Below are 22,223 nucleotides of genomic sequence, written 5' to 3'. Positions count from 1 at the left end.
AGAACAGAATAGAATATAATACACATAGTTTTAAGTTTGTAATAATTCAGCAAGTTCTTAAAAACCCCAGAGGGGGACCTTGGAATTTAAAACTGGAAGAGCAAGAATTATTATGGCAACTAAAAACTAATGCCTATGTATATCTGGGCATCAATGATGTTTGTTCAATCAAGTGTTTACTTAAACTAAAAGCTTTAGAACGTTAAATGTATACTAATTAATTTTTTTAGTACTTTGTTCTTAATTACAACATTATGTATGTGGTTAAGTAATATATTTATTAAAATCTTTTATGGATTCAAATTTAATTTAAATTGTATTCAAACCAATGAATTTTAAATAAGATGGAATTATGTTATTTATGATGTTTTGTCTAGTTGTATATAGTTAGATTATTTTCTTGAACAGTAGGTTGCTTTAAAAGTTAGGTCAAGTTTTTTTTTTTTTTTTTTTTTTTTTTTTTTTAATTGTATTAATTGTGGTTAATTACCAATTATGGTTCCCTAATTGGGTAACCTATTTATTTGAGGTTGTTTTTAATGCTGTTTTGTCTGAAGAAGTGCACTAAGGTGTGGTGCATGAAAGCGCTAACGTTTATATTAAATCTTTTTGGACTGGTCCGTGTTTTGCCACTTTATTTTTTTCTTTTTCAGTTTAGTGTTTTGTTTGTTATATAGGTTAGAGAAGTGTAAGGGGAGCTGGCTGAATGTATTATTTTACTGTGTTATTATTTCTATCCATATGTGATATCTGGGGAGGACAGGAAAGGTAGAAAGGGTGTTTTATTACTGTAGTGGTTTTAGAATATATTTAGTTTATTACCTCGATTCTCTTATCCCATCTTTCTGTTCCACTTGTTCCCAAAATCTACTCCCATGTATATCCACCTTTTTGTTACACTTCTCTGCGTCTCCCTCCTGTCCTTCTTTAACTGAATTCCTATGGGTGCCAGGCATATGAACTCAATCCCCCCTTCCCCTTATTACTCCCTTTCTAATTTCTCATGGCCTTTTAATAGCAAACTATTCAACATAACCTTACTTCATGCTCATTCTCAGATGGTATCTATATTCCATATTTATGTGGGATAGTAAAAGACCAATAATTAGCAGGGACAAACATAACCTACCAGTGGGACAAGGCAGGGTGGGTATGCCAGACCTTTAACTGTATTGTCAAGCAACCAACCTTCAGCTACTCAATTTACTTCAGATGAGACAGTTCAGATTTTAGTGGAAGACAATGGCAGAAGAACAATGGGGGTGGTGTGAGACTAGGAATATGGAAAGAGAGGCTAAAAGAATGGAATCAAGGAAAAGAGGAATTTAGATTATAGGAAAACAGCATTCACAGGGCTGATAACAGAGATTAAGAGGGAAATCTCATCAGAAGATGAGTGAGAAAGAGACTGGGGAGTGGGTGAGTTTAGTGACAGAAGGAAGGAAAGAGACTAGAACAAGGAGAAAGCTGATATCTACAGCTTATAAAGCATTAGTTGATAACTATAATGGACTGGGGGAGAGATTAAAGAAAAACTTGGCAGGTAGATTATGGAAACAGTATACAAACTGTTCCCATGTGTCTCCACCTTTTTGTTGCACTTCTCCTGTCCTTCTTTAACTGAATTCCTATGAGTGCCAGGCATATTAACTCAACCCCCCCCCACCACCACTTGTTTTTCCCTTTGCAATTTGCCATGGAGAGAAATCAGTTTAGCCCCAAGGTATGCAACTAAATTCCAAAGATGCAGAATATTCAGGTGGTGATGTCTATGCATACATGTCTTTACACCAAATAGGATACATAGAATATTACCCCATATTAATGGTAATTGTTGGAGATGTAAAGGAGGAAGGTAGGGAAAATGGGAGATTGTTTTCTGTGAATGCCAAGCCTATACAAAATAAAAGCAGATACGCAAAATTGCATTAATAGGATTATGGAGGCAGAATATGATCTCATCAAGGAAGTAATGTTATTAAATTGGGATTTGGGGCAAGAGTATTCAGCCTTAGTCTGAGAATTAATAACCCTGATAATGCTAGTTGTGAATAAAGCAATCATGCGTAAGTGGAAGAAGAGAAATAACCCCAGCTTGTTCCTGTTTTTTTTTTTTTTTTTGCTGATTAGTCCAGCTTGTTCCAGTTTTTTTGCTGACTGTTTTTTTCATTTTCTGTGATTAAAAACTGTTATTATGAATGGCTTTGAGATGAGACTGGCATGCTTCTGATTGGAAGAAATAGTTTCTGACAGTGTCTTACTGGTCATTTTGATATGCTAAATGGTTGGTTCATTGGTCCAGCTTGTTCCTGATTCTTGCTGATTGTTTATTTCTCCCTTTATAAGAAAAATCACTGGTTAATGGGTGGGGATCTGAAGAAGGTTTTTACCGAAAGTGATTATCCACCCTAGAACTTTGTTTTATGCTACCTGGATTTTTATTGTTCATATTAAAGAAATTGTTTTTTAATATGACGTGTTTGTTTCACGACAGCCTTGGTGGTAATTCTCATCTTTTTTCCTGCATTTTTTCTACCTGTTGAGATCACTTTTGATAACGTAGCATTTTTGTTTTTATGTTTTTTGTTTTGTTTTTATGAACTGAAGAGAGATGGTGGATGTTATGAAGGAGACTGAAGTAGGGAAGATGTCAGACAGAAATTAGAAAATGGAGAAAAGAATTAAAGAAAAGTGATGGTAGTGGCACCAATCAAGTAGAGACTTATTAAGGAAAGATGCATTTAATTAATAAACAGAAGCTTTGGGAAGTTCCATTTATTTGGCTTTGAGGACACGTGGAATGATAAAAAAGGACTTGGAGAGGAGAAAGAATAAAAGGGTCAAGAAGCAAAAAGAAGATTATGGCATGCCTATGAAACCCAAACAATGGGGAACAAAGGGACAATATGCAGTTTATAAATATACAGGAAATGTTGTACATAGTTAATACGTTGTATGCTAAAAATAAGGACAATTTTTGATAATGTTTGTGTTAAAGAAATCCAAATTACTATGCAAAGCATTACCGGGTCATTTGAGAAAAAATACTGACTATTGAATTAAACTATGTAAACTCTGGTTGCCTTGCTGATAAAATCTAGTAGAATGTATAAATGATGAACTGTTAAACTAATGTAAAGGCAGCACAGAGTAAAAGTGACAGTGCGCCATGCATGAAGATTGCATAAAGTTGAAAGCTAAAACTGTTACGTGATACAATAAGTACTGTTACTGTCAAAAAGGATGAAAGATTTATATTTAACACACTTGCTGAAACAGTTATGCCCCTATCACTGGAAACAGTTGCAGCATAGAAGGAATAAAATTGTTTCAACAAGATTGTTCGCCCTTATTCTTTTATTATGAACATCATTAACAAATATGTACTCTGATGGCACTACAGTCTTACTTCAATTAAAATCTCTATACTATGACTCCATTAAAACATATATATGCATTGTCTCATTTTGTAACAGGAAAGATGCATCTTTTTTGCATGATAATTCTGAATACTGAAAACATAAAATAAAAAAGTTATTTTGAATACTGAATGCAATGAATTATAAAGTAGACCTAAAAGTATTTGAGTATAAAACTATTTTAATTTAAATCATAAAAAAGAATGCACAGACACTTAATTCAAATAAATGAATTGTAAAATAACTCAGATGGTTAACACCAGCTTTTACTAAGTATAAGTTTTGAATAACAACACTGTTGATGCTATAAAACAATCCCTATAGTCACAACCTATATCTACAGAGTGAACAGTAAGCACAAATGATCACCCCGAACAGCAACAGTGATGTGGGTCATATTGTACAATAGGAATTCAATAAACAAATTCAATAGACTGAAAGATTTCCATTGCATACAAATAACTGGCCGCTTTTTTTAATACATATATTTGCCCAAATACTAATGCTGTCAGCAAGCAGTTTTAACTAACAGGTACTAATAGACACTTTTAGTTCAACGTTAGGCTTAATCATGGAAAGCTTAAGTAGTAGATAAAGGTGTGAAGTGAAAATGGTGATGGGATTTGAACAGCTGATGGATATTCTGTTCAACTGAGGGTTTTTGTTTGTTGTTTTTTTTTTACACTGCCTGATAGCCATCTCAGAGGGGTATGTTGAGAAAAGCCAAAAACACATAGGTTAACTGGAAAGACAAAGACATCCACAATGAGGCATGTGCTGCAATTATGCCAGTGCATGTCTGGTGCAAGAAGAAGACATAGAGGGTAGGAAATAAAAAAAGGCCTGACTCTAAAGTATGATGGGTGGGATAGTTTACTGTCCCGTTTTCATCCAAAGTGTGAATAAATAAGGTAGGAATTAACACTCAGTCTTGTTAGCTTGAGGTCAAAAGAGAAATGACACAAAACAGCCTTTTCAGACAGAAGACAAAGGTTAGCCAGACTTAGGAAATGTTACCATCTGGCAGGTGATACCTATGTTTTCTTCACCTTTCAGATTTTTGTATTTTTATAGCAGAATAAGGTAGGAATGCACAATTAACTTTTTTAAAATATGAAAGATTTCTAAAAAGTATAATTTGTATTCAAGCTGAGTTATTTTATTTGGTGCTAATAGCATACCTTTCAGATTTATGAACATATTTCCCCAGACATTATGACAAATGGAACAAGTGAAATTATTTACCACTCAATTTATAAATGCAAATTTGTATTTTGATTCACTTGTAAGCAGTTCAATTGGTATTTTGCATAGTAATAACACAGAATATAGTTCAGCCTTCAGAACCAAACATGTAACAGTCAATCAATAAGAAAGCTCTGGAAGTGGTGACTGTATAGTTTTCCTTTACTCTAGAGCCGAAGCTGAATGAAGTCAAATATGTGTTTCTGAATACACTTCCCCTATGAAAAATGAAATTGTACTTCTGGATAAGGCAGATGCTATAAAATGGAAAACATAATCTAGACATTACTGTACCGTTTGAAAAGATGCCTGTTCCTTTCCATGCTGAAGAGAAACCTTAGAGCTCTGAATGCATAACACTGTAAAAAAAGAATAAATCTTAATTAGTTAGGTTAAGCAAGCATTACAATTATAGAGCACCGAAGTGAGATAGGCTGAGCAGTTTGCTGAATGGAAGAGTTCAGAACCTGAGATGTAGGCTTAAATATCTTATTAGTGTTATCTACTTATTATGTGATCTTCATCCATTTCTAGTTAGACTATACATAATTTAAATTTCTGTTATGGCTCTTAATTTATAAAGATGCTTTATTGCTAGAATGTACCGTGTCAATTGCTCACCCTCTAAAAATATTTTGCTTTGCATTCATGAATTTTTTCTTTCTACCCTTCTTTCATACACTTCTCATTTCCCCTGTCTGCTCATACATTTCATTTAACCCAACACCTTTAGAGCAACTGGTGTTTTGTGTTCAACTATCTAAGTTCGGGAGTAAACGCTACACATATACCTATTCATCTCAGTTACTGGTAACTCTTTAAATACCACTACAGCTTTTTCTGCTTCTGCTGTTCTCCTTTACTAAATGTCTTCAGCCCTAAACTCTATCACCAGATCATTAACTTAAATATTCTGTTTCTTCTTCTATCGATTACCCTGCTTCTTTTAATTTCACTGCCAATCTTGAGCAGCCAGGTGATCCGCTGTGGCGACCCCTAACCGGGAAAAGCTGAAAGAAGAAGTGTTCCTCTGTATGCCCTATATTTATCAGTGAGCTTCTTTTTCATAGTACATTAAGCCATTATCCTCTGCTCATTGTGCAGGTAATATGACTTCCAGGTATTTAAGTTACTGAAGTTGTATTTGTTAATCTTGTTTGATTTCTGTACTGGTGAAAATACAGTTTTTATGGGTAAGTCACTTTTTTCATTCTGTGCAGAACGTAGCTTATTGCCTATATTATGTCAACAAGAGATGGATAAGTATGAGGAGGAGAATGAGGATGGTTTAAGTGCAGCCAGTCCCAAAGTAGCATTTGTTTTGGACTGTTGAGACAGATAATGATGTTTACTAATGCTTTGACCATTCTGTTATGGAGCACTTTTACAAATATCAAACAGTAACATGTCAATAAAAGTGATCTGTGCTTGGGGGTAATATGTTGGAGGGAATTTCAGCTGATGGAGCTGGGGGGAGTGGGGGGTGAAGTTTGATCTGAATTTAAAAGTCAGTATATTTATGTCACTCTGATTAGTGAAGGTGGTACCATTCACCATCAGTTCAGCAAGGACACTGGCAGCTTACAAACACTGGGCCCATTCCAATTTGGCTTTGTTAAGGGAAGATCATGCCTACTTAACTTGATATACTTCTTTGAGAGGCAATGGACAAGGGTAAAACAATGCATACTGCATATCTTAACTTAGCCAAGGCATTCAAAAACATATCCCACTCAAGCACTGTTAAAAACACTCTGAACTAGGCATAAATTCCTACATTACTAGTTATATTGCCTGATGGTTCATAGACAAGACCCAAGAAGTCAGGATCAGTGAAACCACCTCCACCAAGAGTCCAATCACCAGTAGAATACCCAAGGACTTCATGCTAGACCTGCTCCTGTTTGGATGTCAAAGCTAACATTTAAGGCCTCTGGCTTACCACGTTCGCAGATGACTGTAGACGCAGAGCTATTATAGAGTCCCTCAAAGACACTAACATCTTGCAGGATTTAGCACAGACAAATGACTGCTGCCAAAGCCATAGCCTAAAACTCAATGGCAAAAATATATTATAATGGCTTTTGGAAAACTGTCAATGCAAGTTAATTACACCATCGATAAAACACCTCTAAGAGTCCACTCACTACTAAGGGATCTGGGAACATATTTAAACAGCAATCTGGCCTTTGACCAACATGTAGCTAAGACAGTAATAAAATTATTCTGTTTCACCCAAGTTATAAGTAAGGGTATGAGTGCCACTCTACTTGGCCCAAATAGGCTTATAAGTTTATTGGTAAGTACTAGGCTAGCTGCTCTTGAGGATCATTTTAAGCCTAGCTAATTTCCCTTTTTGTGATCAAAATAACCTATCACATTTGGTTATAGATTTTCCTTACCCATCCCATGACCAGTTCTAATGAGAATTAATGGGATCATAACACAAACAATTTCAGAGGACACATGCATGGGATAAAGCATTTAGGAGCTGCCTCTGTCCATTAGTAGTATGGGGAAGTCCTATCATTAAATATAATGCCCCCTTTGCCATGTATTTAACCAGACAGTTGCAACAGTTAGAATGCCTGCAAAGGATTCTCACCAAGAGAATTCAGGGCATGAATACATGGTCTTAATACTGATCAACTAAAGGCTCTGTTTCTGTATATAGTCTCCTACAGGTTGCTGAAATTGGTTCTTTGTCTGACTTACATGCCTTCCTCAGAACCAACCCTGATGGATCTGCTGCACATGTGCAAGAAAACAGCACCAGAAACACTAGATCCAGGGATCTGAACCTCATTTCTGACATAAACAGAACATGCTAGAGAGACAGATGTGCATCTCAAAGAATCCCCACACTGCTGAATAGGCTCCCCCTCCACTAAAAATAGAGTTCATCCCTGACCCTAAACCTTAACAATTGGATGGAAAATTGTAAATTAGCCCCAGTCTGGCTCCCATGTCCTTTATGGACAGAGGTCATAAATAAGAAAAGCAACCCTAACTACCCTTCAGAAACTTTTAGTAACCCCCCCCCCCATATAGATACCCATGATACTTGGAACTCAGATGGTTTGGGGTGTGCACAGCTAGACTTGTAAGAGCCCTTATGGCCATTAGCCCACTAACAACCTATGAACCTATAATCAACCAGTAGAGCTAAAACCACAGGTTTCAACCAGCTCAGCATCTAAAACTTCGGTTACCAACCCTTTCCCTTTACTTATAATGTTCTGCACGCTTACTTCTTTTCCAAACCCCTAGTGTACCATTCAAAAGAGAAGCACCATATCAAAACAAGCATAAGCAACAAAAAATACCCCCGTTCCTCTTTCTGATTATGTTTGGCAAGGAGAATGGGGATAGGCATGTTGATGAAGAAGGATGTATTCCTCCAGATCTATCACTACGATTAGTATACAACTTTCAAATCTAGGATGAGCAGGGGCATCCTTATAAAACAGTAGGACAGAGTCTCAAGCTTATCCTTTTAGGTGGTCATCAAGCTGAAATCTAGAGTACACATTCAGCTTAAAGTGTTTTTGCAAAACTATTAAGAGAAGCCCACATAGCAGCTCCAGAAATATCATCTAAGGAAGCATTCGTGAAAAAGGCCAGACTGGTAACCACTGCACTGGGTGAATGTGCTGTCAGCACAGTGAACAATTGTTTATTTTATTTTCCATAGCTACAGTTAAAGTAATCAGAAAGCCACATGGACAAAGTGACCTTAGCATTTTTAAAGAAAATGAGAAATAAATTAGTCTTTTCTTAATGATTTAGTGCTGTTCACATAAAGTCTAAGTTGTCTGACGACATCCACACAGTAGAGGAGATATTTTCATCTGTTAGAATATCTGTGAAAATATTAACAAACTGAGTAAGATTTGTTTCTATGACTACTTTAAAAAAGATGCATTCAAAATTATACTCTATCATTGCGAAAGACAAGGCAATATATGGTCTCTAAATCTGAAATTCTTCTAGCAGAAGGAAAGACTACTACACAAGTATCTTCCAAGGCAGGTACTTCAATTCAGCTGTAGAGGCAGTTTTAAAGAAAGGTACAATTAACTTATTGTGCATGAAATATAAATCCTATGGAGGTACAGGGTCTTTGAAATTAGGCCAGCTCAGTAATATACTCTTCAAATGCCATGTTAAAGAAACATAGAAGCAAAGGAAGCAGTACTGCAACTTTGCAGAAAGTTGGATATAGTAGCAGAATGCATTTGAATAGATAAAAAACTTAGATCTGAATAAAAAAATGAAATAAAAAGATAATTCAGCATGGCAGACATTGTAGTAGACAAAGGATATAACCCTTTAGAAGTAGCCTAAATAGAAAACTATTTCCATTTGTTATTATATGGTTTTCTAATATTGGGTCTCAGGGTAGAAGAGAGGATCTGGCTATCCCTATGTTGGCATGTCACACCCCTTGGTCATTACTGGAATTGGAGTAATTGTACAGTTAGCCAAAGTGAGTGAAGGTTAGGGTGAGGCTTGTTTGATGGGTGAGTAAGCAGGGTTCTGCCCAGCTTCAAACACTGACTATCTGAGAAGATGGAACCACTCCTGTTGAGGCCAGAATGGGACAATAAAAATGACTCTGGACTCGTTTTGGCCGGCTATGTGGATGAACTTTGGAATGAAGGGAAAGTGAAAAATGTACACCCCAAGAGTAATTTATAGAGAACAATATTCCCTATGGTGCATGGAAAAAAGTTCTTGCATTTGGTCTAGATTGGGATGCAAACAGATCACAGTAAGGCTTCCCTAATGATGAAAGATATTTTGCACTACTGATAACATGGGATCACTCATGTAGATCAGTAAACAATAAATTAACCTGTCTCACAGGGAACTGGCCTTCCCAGGAATATGGTTAGTTACCAGAAAGCAAGTGGCTGTCATTGTCCATTCCCATACCTTCATCATCTCCTCACAAAGGGGGAATAATGAGTTCCTCTCTGTTTACATACCATACTACTGCCATGTTGTCAGAATGGATGGCACCTGTGACCATACTCCCTGGGCTGTGTGCCACTGACAATGACACCCACCTTAGGGTAAAGGAATCCATATCAACAGTGAAACAGACTACTCAGAAAAGACTGGAAGTATGTAACCAATACTGTAATTGAATCTTGCACGTACTAGAGATCATTATCTGAGAAGACACGTCATCTGAAAATTGATACCATTGTTCTTTGAGAGTCACTGAAGGATCCTCTTGTAAAATATGACATGAGGAAAGTACAGTTGTGCAAGTCTTGATTACATGTAACAGTAGACCTTCACATTTCACACTGCTTCAGAGGCATGGATTCTGTGCTTGCACAAACCTACATTGGCAGCTTTCCAGAGCTCAGAATCCCCTCACCTGACTCACTGTGATAGGAGATTGGCTAACCCCCTGCCATCAGGGAAAGCCAAAAGCTTGTAACAGAAAGTCAGTTATTCAGGCTTTTGGTATTAAATATAGGGACCTTTAAGGACCAGAAGCAAAAATTGCCTAAAACCAACCAATTCACAGTCAAAAAACATCAGCACAAAAAACAAAGCCAACCAACAATGCAACACAGTTGGATACCATAGAACTATATATAAAATAAGTGGGATGGTAGGAAGGTGCTGCAACTGAGGCACTGTAAAATTCAAAAATCTACTGTTACAGGAGATTAAGATTTTCCTGTTTTTTTTTTTTTTTGTGGTTTCTGCCTTCTGGTTAGGTGTTTGGGGGGGGGGTTCACAAATGTGTTTTAAATGCTGTTTTCACTAACCGTTTCACGGTTCTGAAAAATGTCTTTTGTATAAGACGAAAGCGCTAAACCGTGGCTGTTTGCAGTTTTTACCTTTTACTTTGTTATTAAAGCTCCGTGGTTGTCCAGCTGGTGGTGTTTGTTTGTTTTTTTTTTTCGATTTTATTGCTGTTTATATCAGCACTGGGTTTCCTGCTTATTTGTGGATTATTTCTTCTTACTTTGCAATGGTTTCCCACTTATGTTAGCCAATGACTCACAGGAGCTTTTCCATGGAGGTTCATCTTCTTCCAACATGGAATATAGTAAATTATCTTGTTTGATTCAGCAACATACAAAGTTATTATCACAACACACCCGCATTTTTAACTCGGGTGATAGCAGAGACATTATTACAGCAGCAGAGGGTAGATCCCTCCAGCAACACACCTATTCAGCCCTCTCGAGGTACCCAGGATTTTGCTTCTAGTATTAAAGTCAATAGATGGCTGGACAATTAGGAGTTTGGTCCTTGCAGGGAATACATTCAATCTGTTGTTAGACAATATTTAATATTACAACAGCAAATTCAAATTTTGGAGAAAATTTTATTTAAATTCAAATCACCACAGCTTGATAATGTTTTCTTGGGGGAAAGTGTGAAAAGAGCCCATGTCCCAAGAGGACTACAACTCTGGAAATCTCCACAGGGAGTTGTAGAGTATGCACCTTTTCACTCCAAATGTCTAGAATTCTTTTTCCGCACTGGACTGGAACTTTGCAAGCTCATTATCAAGGAGAATGACAGAAGACTGCTCAAACTGAAGAGGGAGATCAACAAGTTGGTCGACTCCATTACCAACTATTTGTCTTTTTACAAAGTTTACTTCAATGACATTTTTTTATACCACAGATCAGAAGGTTGTAGAGGTGAAAAGAAGTAAAGGAAAGAAGCTGGAGCATGACAGCTTGGATTACCAGAACAGGATAGTTTACCCCAACCCCCCTGGTGCAGGCATTCAAGTGTATGCCACCACCAATTCGATTTCAGGGTGGAAACAAGTGAGCAGGAGGAACAAACAGAGGGGTGCATTTCACCATAGTGAACATATCAGAGGAATGGAGTGGAGTGAAGGACCACAACAACATTCAAGTTACTGTTAATATAAGTTATTTTTTTGGCTTTAACATTTACAATTATACTGATTTTCCTACTGGGCAAGTGCATCATTCACAGTTCTTGAAGGAATTTAATTGTATTCCTTCAAGTAGAACCAATTTGGAACATACCTTATTGGACTTGAAGATCTTTACTCAGAATTTGACTCTCCAGGTGTTGTTTGGTGATGAGGATGTACTACAGACTGAGGCTAACCTGCTTAAAAGGAAAAGTTCAGCTAATCCTCCCTTGCATCCCACCATCAACATATTTGAAAAGATTTGTGAGGAGATTCATGAACTTCTTAGTTCCAATCACAATAAGCATTTCTATAACCTTTCCTCATCAGAGAAACCCTTAAAGCCATCACCACAAACAAAGATATAAAATGTATGAAGCCAGATAAAGGTGGTGGTTTAGTGATTTTGGGGTACCTGGATTATGAGGGATGAACGTGGAATTTGTTAGGAGACACCCAAAAACTTATAGTATCGCCTTAAATAAAATATCCATTGCATACAGAAGTATTAAGGTAATTCTTGATGAAATGTTATTATTTGACATTTCACATCAACTGTACAAGTTCTTTTCTGTAGTCAAGTTCAGTGGTTCCAAAAATTTTTGGTTTTCCAAAAATACATTTGAATGTTGAGGACCTTCCATTAAGGCCCACTGTGGCCACAGGAGGCTCAATTACAGAACCTCTGGCGAAGTTTATTGACTTGAAATGAAAAAACATGTTTCTCCCATTCCCCCATGTCATCAGAGATTCTTGGGACTTGCTTAACAAATTACATCAAATTAATGTTGACATTATTTCTTTATTTGCTACTTCTGACATACAAAGTTTATTTTCAGTTATGCCTCATGAAGAGGGATTGGAATGGTTTGGAGAAATAGTTCAGAGGGTGGGGGGCGGCTTACAGAACAAGATCAATTACTTGTGCATGACTTCATGGACATTGTATTGAACAACAACTTCATGGCCTTTGGTAGTGAATATTACAAGCAACTTACAGGGGTAACAATGGGGGCTACATGTGCCCCCATTTTTGCTAATACGGTTCTCCTCAAGTGGGAGCTTGATATTCCTTTCAAGATGCTATTATTTAGTGGTTGCTTGGACTGTTACAAATACTTGGATGATTTATTATTTGTATGGAAGGGCACCACCAACGACTTTTTGGCACTAGTGGAGGCGATGAGAGCCATGAGCGTGAGCTCAATGCCAAGAAATGTATAGTTATCCCCTTTGGGAAAAAAACATGTACCCGTGAATTACCACATAGGTGGCGGTAGACTAAACACCAAAAGTGTGATAAGAGACTTAGGGACACAGGTGAACAGTGGTCTCATCTTCAATAACCACATCGCCACAACAGTCAGGAAATCCTTCTATGTGGCACACCTCATCACTAAGGGCTTTTCATCCAGAAAAAAGGAGGTCATTGTCCCACCGTACTCATCCCTCATTAGACCCATTATAGAATACCACGCCCCATTTGGTATGTACCTCTCAAGACAGCTGCAACAACTGGAAAGGCCGCAGAAATACCTCACTAAAAGAATCACAGGCCTAAAGCAGATGCCCTATGCTGACTGCCTTAAAAAACTCCAGCTATACTCTGTCGCATAATGTCTACTCCGAGGCGATCTCTGCTTAACATACAAGGCCATGTCAAACCCAGAGCTGTTGGACATGCTACACTTAAAGAAATCCCAATCCCTCAGAGCTACACACTCCAGGGATCTAAACCTTGTCATCACAATAAACAAAACATGCTGGAGGGATAGGTTCCTGACCAAGAGACTCCCCAGACTCTGGAATAGACTGCTCATACATGTCAAGCAGAGCGCCTCTTTGGCCCTCTTCAAAAGGAACCTTGATGATTGGATGGGAGAAAGGAAATTCACCCTGGGGATCACGTCAGTCACCCTGCTAGACAGGGGTCCAGGGAAGTAAATAGTGTGGGAAGAAACAGCCAGGGAATTGTTATGGTTAGGTTTGTATAGGCCCTAGGGCCAATAGCCTAGTACCAACCTATGAAGTGTAGAACCAATTTTCTGAAGTACATTTGCCAGGTTGACATGCAGGGGATTAATTTCCTGGACAGTGGTATATAGAAGACAAGTAACAGTTGCCTAAAATCCCGGGTTTCTAGGAAGCCCACTTACGGTAATTCATTTCAGTCTTTTACAAGCTGCTATCCTTTTCATCAAAGGAAAGTTATTGTGAAAAGTCAATTCATTAGGGCTTCCTAGATTGACTTCCAATGATGCCATATGTTTTAGACAAATTCTCAGTCCTTAACGGGATGTTTTTAGGCTAAGGATATCCCATCTCCCTTTTGGATAGTGTTCAAGCTGAGGTGTGGGAAAGGAGAATGGACAGGTATGCAGCTATCATAAAAGGTTGCCTGGTGAACTCTATTGTGTTTAACTAGAAGGACATGAAAAAATTGACTGGCCAAAAGAACATGGTTCTTCAATATTCTCTGGAAGCCAAGAATATCCAGCAAATTATTTGTAATAATTGGCATGTCCTTTCTTGTGACAAAGGGACCCAACATTTGGCTAACAGCCAGCCCACGTTTACCTACAAAAGGAAACTCAATATCAAAAATGTATTGGCAAGACCTTGTTTTAATTTTCTATCCAGATTTCCAGTGACTTTGAAATGTGGGACTTACCCCAGTGTTGCTACATTGAGAACAACTATACTGGCTCCTTAATGATATAATTATGACATTTGAAAAAAGGGGCAAGGTTTATTGCTACTCTGAAAGGGTAGTATGCATTGCAGTCAGTACTCAATTTCAAGTGTTTTATGTGGGCAAAACCAACAATGCCTTCAACAAAAGGATTTATCATAGGTGTTTACTAGGCTAATGACCACAAGGGCCTTTTTAAGCCTAGCCATGCATCCCAAATCTCTGCCAAGTTCTAATACCTTTGATAAGTGTAAGCACTGGCTTGGGAGATGAACCATTTACAGGTTACCTGTGTCCATTAGAGACATAGGTGCCAAACAAGGAATGAATTTCCAGTTTCCCATCCAATTGTCCAAGTTGCATGTTTATAGTATACAGAAAGCTGGCAACTAGAGTGCCCAGGCATCCCCTATCCCATCTAGGCTTAAAAAAAATTTAAGTTTTTTTTTTTTTTTTAATTTTGGAGCTAGTGCAAGCAGCTGCCTGCACAGAGGACTGGAAGAACAAATTATTGCATTGTGAAATGTGGTAACTTAGATTAGATGCCATACACTTCCAGGGACTGATGAAAGTATTTCCATTACCAGTGAACAAAAAATGAGGGCTTCAAGTTGTAAATAGTGTCGTTTAGCTTAAATTTCCCTGTTTCCCAATAATCTTTAAGATTTTCCTAGGTGTTTTGTTGATTTTGCCATTTGGTGTTTTTGGAGGTGTATATGTTTTAATTGGTGTTCTCACTTCCCATTTCACTGTTCTGAAAATGTCTTTTGTATAAGACGAATGCATTAAAGTGTGGTTGTTTGCAGTTTTTAGCTTTTACTTTGTTATTAAAGCTCAGTGGTTGTCCAGCTGCTGGTGTTTCTGTTTTTTTTTTATGTTTTTATTGTTGGAGTGTGAAGAAAAAAGCAGAGGACAACCAACAAGTAATCCTTTGCCTAGAGACAGGTTTTTAATATTTATTTATATTTGTTTATCCAGGTACTGCACTGATCAATATTGACCAATTTCATGCTCAGCCTGAGTGAAACACAACAATATCACAAACATAAAATACAGAAAATGTAAGCAATAACAGAGCAGTTCAGAGAAATTACACAGAAAAAAAACAGTGTACATACATTCTAGTGAATAAGTGCAGTGCAATATACAAACGGAATGTGTTGTACTAATATATATATATATATATATATATATATATATATATATATATATGTGTGTGTGTGTGTGTGTGTGTGTATACTAGATACATATTAACTTCCAAAGTTGGTCAATCTACAGTGAATCTTGAGAAAGGAGAAGAGACTTGGAAACACGATAGGTCGGGTGACTTGTCCTGTGTTGAAGCAGGAGCATTTGGCTTGGATGAAAAAGTGCTTTTTGAGTTGCATTCTGAATTTGAAATAAGCACTGACTTCCTTAATCTCAATGGGGACAGCTTTCTAAAGATTAAGTTTCTGAGAGGGGAAAGCACTTAGTGCTGTGGAGTTTGATTCTAGGGGTAATGTGAGTTTTATGTGAAAATGGAAGTTTAGTGACTGATCAAGACATAGTCCTATGTATTTGAAGGTGGATGTTGTCTCTGTAGAATGGTTGTGAGGGTTAAAGATAGTTAAAGAATCAGGCTGACCTTTCTTAGCCCCAAAATTAGAAATAAACAGTTGGTCAGCTTTCCTGAAGGCTTAATTCTTTCATAGTACCTGAGCTGCCTGTGAACATATTAAGGTATACAGAATCTTCTTTCCCTTGTTTTTAGGTTCTAGAAAGAAAACTGGGTAGACTGATGGCTTGATTCAGGGAAAATTCAGAGACAACTATTGGCATCAAAGAAGAATTAGAGTGTAAAAGAACCCTGTCCTTGTGGAAAATCAGATATGGTTGCCTAACGTGATAGCTTACAGCTCAAAGATTCACCTTGCAGATGTCAGAGCAAAAAGCAAAACAGTTTTCTAAGTGATGAACACAGTACCAAGTAAAATTCATTTGTCCAAACAGTGTCAAAGATCAAATTTATGCCCATAAATCAAACAGAAACCATTTAAAACAGAAGTAAATATAAAAATGAAGAAAAAATTGAAAAACAAAATGCAACATTTTCCTGTCAAATCGTCAAGGTGAAGCAATCAAACAGAACCAACAGGCCATGCATAAAGCAGTCCCTAGTGTTCAACTGACATCACAGGACTTCTCTTTTCCAGTACAAGTGTAAAAATATGCTAATGCCATTATTATTTTTCTCTGAGCTATATCTGTATCTCCGTTTTTTAATGTGCATTAATGTTTTGACTTGGGAGCTTTTCTTTCCGGGCCTCTGCAGAAAATGGACATATATCCAGTTGGACCAGCCCAGTCAACAAATGTAAAATAAAAATAAAATAAATAATTTCATAAAACACCTTAGAAAATCCCCATAACTGCTTAAAAACAGTATTAAGCATACAAAGAACACAGTAGTAAGTTAGAATCCCCACAGGAATTAACAGCAGCAGTAGATAGCAAGTATATTAAAATAAAAAAGTTAACATACATGTGTGTTGTGTGTTGTGTGTGTGTGTGTGTGTGTGTGTGTGTGTGTGTATATATATATATATATATATATATATATATATATATATATACACAAACACACACACACATGGATTCAGTTTATAATATCGAAATACTGAAATATCGAATTTCAGTATTTCAAAACTATAAAGTCGAATCTTCAAAATGCCGAACCATCAAAATCGCAAAAGTTAAAATTCCGAATGTACAAACACCATACACCATCTTACCCACACAACAAATAAACAAAACACACACAAACACAAATAAACAAACCTACACTACACCCTTCACCCCCCACACTCCCGCTACTTATATACACTAACTCCGAGATTGCAACCAAACAGAAAAAGACTGTAAACAAACCACTACACACACTACAGTACCCTCACACATACACATCACATATTACAAACACCACCATTTTCAACAGATAAACACTCATACTTTCACCTGCCTACCCTAACCCACACCTAAAACTGCCGAACACACTCACATACACTCACACGGCTACCCAAAACCCTTACAAAATAGTCACTTACCTTAAATTCCAGCCAAATCCATACACTAAACCGTACAGCACACACACTACATCCCACGTCACGTACCGGAACATCATAACCGCGAATTCGACATTTCCGGATTTGCAGTTATGCACGTTCTCTGTTTTGGAAATTCAACTTTACGGTCTCAAAATACTGAAATTCGATATAAAGTGAAACTAAAAAAAATATATATATATATATATATATATATATATATATATATACATACATACACACACACACACACACACACACACACACACACACACACACACACACACACACACACACACACATGGATCTAATTCTAAACAAATCCCATATAATTGAAACTCGTTTTTGTGAGAAGAAAATCATGAAACCCTGAATACCCAAATGGTGAATTCTTCCCAGGGTAAGTAAACACTTGCCCAAATTTAAACAAAACACACATCGTAGTACATAAAACAAAAAATTGCTGTTTGGGTATTCAAGTTTTTGGGATTTTCGCCTCGCAAATTAAGAGCTACAGAAGGAGATCCATATATACACACACACACACACACACATATATATATAAATAAAACAGAAAAAAATAAATAAATCAAACATTATCTAAAATAAAGTGGAAGTGTAGTTCCCAAAGGTATCTTATCTGAGTCAGGGAGCTGTAATCCACCAATGCAGGCTCCTGAGGAGATTCAACTGTGCGAGTCCTACATCTGGCACTAAAAAAACTGAAATGACTTTCTGTGACAGGAGTTAGGATTCATGTGATGGGAGGGGGGTTAGCCAATCCCCAATCACAGGGAGTCAGAGGAGGGGATTCTGAAAGCTGCCATTGTGGGCTTGTGCAGGGATAGAACCCATATGTCACTGAGGCAGTGTGAATGATAACCATGCATACAGATTGTTGGTATACTAATCCTGATATTGAAAGCTAAGAGATGTTGAGACTGTCTAAACTGAGACTTAACATGTCAAGATACTACAAATACAGAAGAGGAATCTTGTCTAAGAGAAAATGTGCTCTGCAGGATAGAGTGCCCAGGCTGCAGCCAAAGAATGCAAAAGTATTCACAGGGCCATAGCTGGCTTATTTAGCACCCACTGCTGCTCCTTGATCTGCTTCCCTTCAACACCTTCTCTAAGGAAGAGCATCAGGTCCTAATGCCCTCACTCTCTACTTTCCCATACATCTGAGACATGAAAAAAATGGATCTGATGGTCACACCCCCTGATTCCTAATGACTGGAAAATTCAAAGAAGAAATTTTCAAGCTATAATTATTCTATCCAAAGTGAGTGTTGCTAAATGCCAGTTACCTAGATAACAGCTCAGCTTGACAAATTACAGCTTCTGTTTTTCTAAAATGATGGATATGTATTTGGTGAACATCCTGGTAGCTGAAGTAAGAGCACATGGAACAGCCTGAAACTAATAATGACTGGATTCTTCTTAGAAGGACAGAAACCTCCTGGTCTCCTTGCCAAACCTTACACAGAGATATGCAGCACAGAGGCCCAAAGAGCACATCCAGTCTCCTCTTGATAGACAATGAAGGATAGACTTGAGCCATGATCATTCAGAATTTTTCTATAGGAACAACTTATTGAGACCACATACATACAAAATCAGCTTGAGGTCCTTTACAAATGGAGTAGTACCCATGTTCTGTCAAGTCTTGTAGAATGTCTTGAATGTCTCTTATCTATGAGTTACTACTTTTCTTGCCAAGCACTCCAGACTGGGTGGTAGATCAGGCAGTGGAAGAGACAGAGTGAGGTATGGGAGGAGTTTGGAAGGGAACTGCATAGTGTCTAGATATTACTGTTCAAATCCACTTCTTCTGCATGATGTCCAAACAGCAAGTGTGGGAAACTGAAACCCACCCCATGAATGTCTCCACAGTGGGAGAATTGGGCGAGTCCTCTGGGATTTGTCTGCTGACCACCCAAATGAGGATCATGGCATCCCTGCTGCTGGCTGCTTTTGCCTTTGGGCTAGGACTCATTCTGGATGTTTCCACAACCCACTAGTTCCTCCCCAACCTCTGATTATTCTTCTGCTCTTGGTCAGAGAAGAACCACAATTGTTATGAAATCTGCTTCCTCGATGAGGATATAATTTCATACCAACAGCTATGTGAGTTTTGCTCATTTGTTCCACATTTTCCAGCATTTCCTTATTAAAAGGACCAAATAAGGTAGATCAGTCAAAATGGGGTATTAAAGAAGGACTCCTAGGAATACTCAGTAAAACCAATGAAGTGCAACTACACATGACATTGAAAATCTGTGCTGGCACCTGCTGCCTTAGATGTACCATCTGCAGAATTATGTGCCAAGTGCATGGTAAAAGTCAATATAAAGTACATAGATGCTAACTGCAATCATAACTGGTTCTTAAGGTCTCAATTTGACAACTCTTTCCAGCAACTTGGACTTCTCATCGTCAAGCTCTCACTGGAGGTGAAGCATGCAAGATAAGTAGTTTATCGTCTGCAAGGTGAAAAGTTGCACATAAACCTGCTTCTCAAACCTGTCCATTACTCTGGACACTTTATCTGGAAGGTGGCAGTAGGGCTCTGTGGACTATGAGCTTTTTTTACAGGCTGTTATAGCAATGATAGACTCTTGGATGAAAGTTTAAACCCAATAATTCCAAAACTTATCAGGCTAGAGGATTATGTCTAGCCTTCCTCTAGACAGGTATCACAAAAACAAGTTCTTCACATATTGTTCTGATAACAATAACCACTACCTTATCAGCAGAGGGAAACTCCCAGCTAGAAGGTAGGAGAATCAAAAAAGCCTTCTGCAAGATCCTTTGTAGAGACATTTTGAGATCTGAGGGCAAGCTGCTCATTTTTTCACATTATTTCAATTATCTCCCTGAATTTGAGGTCAAAATCTGCGCCATCTCTACCATCTATGTCTGTGGTGGCAGACTCAGCAAGGAGACCAGATGCCTTCTCTTGCACATGTGCTGCTTACCTGTGTTCAAACAGGAAAGGTCTGAAGAAGAGGTAGGAGCCAGAAGAGACAGCTCAAGAAAAAGACAAGAGAAGGCTCTAGCTTACAGGAAACAAGGAAATCTTTAAGGCAGAATAAATAAGAATATGGATACTCCAGAAACAAAGTTTTCTATGATGATTACTAGCTTTCTTCTAAAACGTGAACTTGAATTTATTTGAATGAAATTATTTAAATCTTAATTAGGAAGAATGTGCAATTATAAAGTTTAGAAACTGCGTAAGTGACAATCTACTACTGAAAGGGACTGCTACACTGACCATAAGCATATCACAAAACCAACAAGCAGATAGATATACCATCTTGAAGTAGCTACAAGAGACTATAGTAAAATCCTTGTGCAATTTCAAGTTCTTATATCTGATAATGCATATATCTTTATTTTAAGTTAATGAGATGCAAAATTTTGCATCATGCAGACAAGGAATTGAACTAGATATTATTCAGATTCAGATATTGACTCAGCAATGTGGATACAAACAAAAATAATCTACATTTACAAAACTGAAAACTCTTCTAAGACAATATGTATAACAGTTTTAACCACAAATCCTATCATTCGGTAAATAATGTCTTAAATCTATCAGTTTACTTCAATGCAGACAGAAATATCTTAACTAGATTTAAAAATATAGATGTGAAATATCCTGAAAAGAAGTAAACAAAGTAGAAGTGTAGTATTTAACTACCACTGATATAATCATTATTATATACCAAGCTTCTGGGTCAACTACACTATTCAGGTAGTGCTGAAAAAGATGACACCAATCAAGATTCTGATGAATAAATTATTTTGCTTTAAGTTTACTAATGAGAAAATTCCAAAGACAGATACCCATTCTACATTGCCAAAGGACATGTGGATTACTAGACACACATATATGATATAGGTCTTCACAGCTACAATTCGGCTAAAAAATATATATTGTTTATTTATTTATTTATTCCAGTTTGGTGACCGGGGAGGTCCACTGGGCCTGAAGAGCCCGTTTTCAGTGGAGGCCCAGGGAGAAAATCTCCACAATACAAAGTTACATCACATAAATGAATTACAAAAAAAAATATTTGCATTACAGTCAATAGGTAGTATTACAACAAACAGCAGGTAGAATTGCAGTTGAATAGGTATCATTCACTACAGCAACTAAGATATTAAAGAAATTATCCAGGAGGATGAGCGACATAGAGCATAAGGCTAGATGTAGATATTAGTTACATTTACAGTCTAGGTCTATGAGAGAAATTAGAAAGGTATGAAGGTTAGCCAGGAGAGAAGGAAGAGGGGAGCTTGGGAGGTATGGGATGAAGAGTGCAGTTACATTTTCTGTGAAGAAACAGGTAGGAATGAAGTTGTGTTTTGAAGGTGTGTAGGTTGTCACAGGTCCTCAGTGTAGAGGGCAGGGCATTCCATTTCTTAGCTAGGGAAAAGGAGAGTAGAAGCAGACCAGCTGGGTGTTTGGGTTTGTGGATGGAAATAAGGTTTTGGTGAGTAGATCTAAGGGGTCTGAGGGGGGTATATGGCTGAAGGATATTAGATAGTGCGGGGCAGCTGGTGGGTTGAAATAATAATCTGTGGGCTGAGACAATTTGGAAGTAGTCTAGTTGATTGGGGAGTTCAAGCCAATTTAAAGTTTGTAGGGAGGTGCAGTGATGAGAGAAGGAATTTGCCTTGGTGGCGAATCTGGAGATTTTATTGTAGCATACTTCCAGTTTGGAGGTAAGGGAGGAAGATAGATTACCAAAAGCAGGGACCAATGGTGCAAAACAACTAAGAAACGAAAGAAGGCACCACCAACCAGGAATGAACACGAACACGAACCAAAGAAAGAATCCAAA

The 22,223-nt window shown here is 37.6% G+C and overlaps 1 protein-coding gene across 1 annotated transcript in view; it reads right to left on the bottom strand.

The window, feature by feature from the left end:
* Positions 1–22,223, bottom strand: part of NEK10 (NIMA related kinase 10) — a 3,576,599-nt gene that overhangs the window by 1,462,583 nt on the left and 2,091,793 nt on the right. Inside the window, exon 17 of the mRNA XM_044064761.1 lies at positions 4,959–5,023. Coding sequence (XP_043920696.1) covers positions 4,959–5,023 — 65 coding nt within the window. The remainder of the gene's footprint in view (positions 1–4,958; positions 5,024–22,223) is intronic.

Source organism: Protopterus annectens, chromosome 3.part0 (genome assembly GCF_019279795.1).
Source record: "Protopterus annectens isolate FY-2018-M chromosome 3.part0, PAN1.0, whole genome shotgun sequence".
Classification (NCBI taxonomy): Eukaryota; Metazoa; Chordata; order Ceratodontiformes; family Protopteridae; genus Protopterus; species Protopterus annectens.
The sequence above is the reverse complement of the archived record's forward strand: the minus strand, read 5'-3'. Positions and strand labels throughout refer to the sequence as shown.